The sequence below is a fragment of the Humulus lupulus genome, chromosome X, assembly GCF_963169125.1.
Source record: "Humulus lupulus chromosome X, drHumLupu1.1, whole genome shotgun sequence".
In the NCBI taxonomy this organism is placed as follows: domain Eukaryota; kingdom Viridiplantae; phylum Streptophyta; class Magnoliopsida; order Rosales; family Cannabaceae; genus Humulus; species Humulus lupulus.
This window is the reverse complement of record NC_084802.1, coordinates 47,534,943-47,538,248: the sequence shown is the minus strand read 5'-3', so window position 1 is coordinate 47,538,248 and position 3,306 is coordinate 47,534,943. Positions and strand designations below refer to the sequence as shown.

The 3,306-nt window shown below is 29.5% G+C and overlaps 1 protein-coding gene across 1 annotated transcript; it reads left to right on the top strand.

Annotated features, from left to right (window-relative positions):
- The first annotated feature begins 1,238 nt into the window (after positions 1-1,238).
- On the top strand, positions 1,239-2,621 carry LOC133805787 (uncharacterized). Its single transcript, XM_062243941.1, has 3 exons — positions 1,239-1,425; positions 1,845-2,057; positions 2,149-2,621. The coding sequence occupies exons 1-3, from the start codon at positions 1,239-1,241 to the stop codon at positions 2,619-2,621; spliced, it is 873 nt and encodes a 290-aa protein (XP_062099925.1).
- Positions 2,622-3,306: the final 685 nt, after the last annotated feature.

The window sequence follows — 3,306 nt, the reverse complement described above, 5'->3', positions numbered from 1 at the left end:
GATATTGATAGTGAAGTTCTTATTATTGAGAACAATGATGAGGCTTCTGTTTGGACTCAAAGGCATGAAGAAATTTTCATCGAACTTATGGAAGAAGAAGTTTTAAAGGGAAATAAGAATACTACAACATTTACAAATCAATCATGAAAATATATAAAGGAAGAGCTTTGTGCACGAGCAAAAATAAATTATAGTGATATGCAACTAAGGAAAAAATACAATTAATTAAAGCAAAAGCATAAGATTTTAAGTCTTTACTAAAAGAGACTGGTATGGGATACAGTGCAATGACTAGAGAAGTTAGTGTGATTAATGAAGTTTAAGATAAACTTATTCGGGTAAAAATGATTTAAAATGGATTTTATGCTTTTTTTATTTTAATAGGTATTGGTATATTTTATCAATATAATTTTATTTTATGTAGGTTAACAAGTCTGCTAAAAGATTTAGAAAGAAAGGTTGTAATTTTTATGAGAAATTGTGCACTATCTTTGGTGATACTACTGTAACTGGTTCCAATGCTCATCCTTCAACTCGAAGTCCTTCTAATGATGGAGATAATAATGATGATAATGAAACGTCGATAAGTCCTTCTACTAGGAATGAAGAAAGTGGTTTTGATGAGAATGGTAACAAAAGAAAAGGTAAATCAATATCCACTTTAAACTGTCGATCAGTAAAAAGAGCAAAGTTCACATTAGCTTTGGCAGATGCACTGGCAACATATAATGAAACTGCAAAGCAAAAGGCAGAATTGATATGGAGATCAATGGCAACATCTGCATCACATTACTTATTAGATGAGAGTGTTGAAGCTCTTAATCAAATTGATGGAATTAGTGGAGAAGTATACGCAAAAGCTATTGAGAAGTTTGAGAACGAGGTGTTCAGAGCATTGTTTCTAAAGATGCCAGAGCATAGAAGAATAGATTTGTTGCTGAATTTGAAGTGAAAAGTTTAGACTTTGTTTAGTTATGAACAAGATGACTTTGTTTAGCTATTAACTTTAGTTTTGTTTAGCTATTGACTGGATGAGTTTGTTAAGCTATTGACTGGATGACTTTGTTTAGCTATTGATTGGATGGCTTGTTATCTATTGACTGTATGAACTTGTTTAGCTATTGACTCGATGACTTGTTTTGCTTATTTTTTTTATGGTTTGACTTTGACTTTGAGTGTTTATATATTTTTATATATTGAATGTAAAATTTAGAAGTTTTTTCTACTGCTAGGATAAAATGTCTTTAAACATTGCTCGGTTCAACAAGGATAATTTACTGGATGATTCAGATGATGAGTTTGGAGAGATTTTGCTATATTTGGCTTGCGAGGAATATAATCAATTCTATTTATCTAAGCAACCTTGTAGAAATTCAGCTATTTCAGGCCATGAATACGTTATGGAAGTGTTGCATGACCATTGGAGTAGGTGTTATGATTTGTTCAGAATGAACAAAGATGTCTTCAAACTATTTTGTGGTGTTCTAAAGGAAATTTTTTTATTGAAGAACTCACGATATCTGTCTGTTGAATAACAAGTGGCTATGTTCTTATTTGTGATTGGCCATAATGAACAACATTGTGTGGTTGCTGAACGATTTCAGCACTCCACCTCAACCACATCTCATTATTTTAGGAAGGTTTTGAAGGAAATATGTCGTCTATCCAAAGAACTAATTACTCCACCTTCATTTGATGTAACTCCTCCACAAATTCGATTCGATCCAAGATACTATCCATTTTTTTAGGTACAAAAATTTGAATTTTTTTTTCCTTTCTTTCAATATTCAATAAAAAAAATCTAATAATTTATTTTGTATTTTAGAATTGTGTTGGAGCTATAGATGGGACTCATATTTCTGCGCATGTTCCAATTGATGAACAAATACCATATCGAGGTCGGAAAGTGGATACAACTCAGAACGTTATGTGTGTATGTTCATTTGACATGAAGTTCACATACGTTTTCCCTGGATGGGAAGAATCAGCTAATGATGCAGGAATTCTTCTAGAATTTGCCACAAACCCAGATTATGGATTTCCAATGCCGCCCCAAGGTAAGTATTTATCAAACTTATTGTGTTGATTGACATTATTTTATATTAAATATCTATAAGTAAAAACTAACATGAATTATCGTTGGATCAGGAAAATATTATCTTGTTGATTCTGGCTATAAAAACATGCCTGGTTTTCTTTCGCCATATCGAGGGGAAATGTATCATTTGGGCCAGTACACAGATCTTAATCCCATAGGAAAAAAAAAAGAGCTTTTCAATTATCGACACTCTTCCTTGAGAAATGTCATTGAGCGGTATTTCAGTGTGTTGAAGGCTCGCTTTCCAATCATAAAGAAAATGCCTTCATATGATCTAAGAATACAAAAGTACATTGTCATTGCTTGCTGTTGGATTCACAATTTTATAAGGACAAATGCAGAAGTAGGTGTATATTTCGATGGAGGTGAAGGAAATTCTGAAGTACAGGCCACTACTTTACAAAGCATGGATGGAACTTTGATTGATAGTGTAGAGTTCAGTATTTCTAGAACTCATATACGTGAAATGACTCATGTTCATGATGAAATTTCTGATCATATATGGAGATCTAGTCGACGGTAGTGAGATTGAGTAAATACATTAGTTGATTGTTATGACTCGTTTAATATTTTACTTTAAGTTTGGACAATTATCAGTTCATACATTTTTATTTTACTATGTAGACTTTATTGATTTTGTGTTATCTCATGAATAGATATTAAGTTTTGAAATTTGAGATTACTTAGATATTTTTAATATGATATTTTTTTACTATAATTTTCTTATTTTTTATTTTAAAATAATAAATAGTGGTCAAAAAAAATATTTTTATTTTTAGTTTAGAAAATGAAAATAAAAAATAAACCATTTAAAAAAATACCAAACATGTTTTTTATATTTTATTTTTTAAACAAAAAATAAAAAAAAAAGTTACCAAACACATTTTTATTTTTATTTTTAAAAAACAGAAAACGAAAAATAGTTACCAAACACATTTTTATTTTATAAAAATTAAAAAAAAACATAAAACAAAAATATATTATTATTTTTTAGTTTAAAAAATTTTTAAACAAACAATTTACCAAATGCAACCGTAATAAGCAGTTACACAGTTTTGAAACGGTTACATTATGTTATCCGTATATTTGTAATTTTTGTAAAATTTCATAGTTTTTAAATTTTTTAAAATTTATAGTGCTATGTATAGTTTTTACAAAATATAATCTTGTTGACGCAGTTTTTCGCCAATAGTGTATGAAGAAATAAT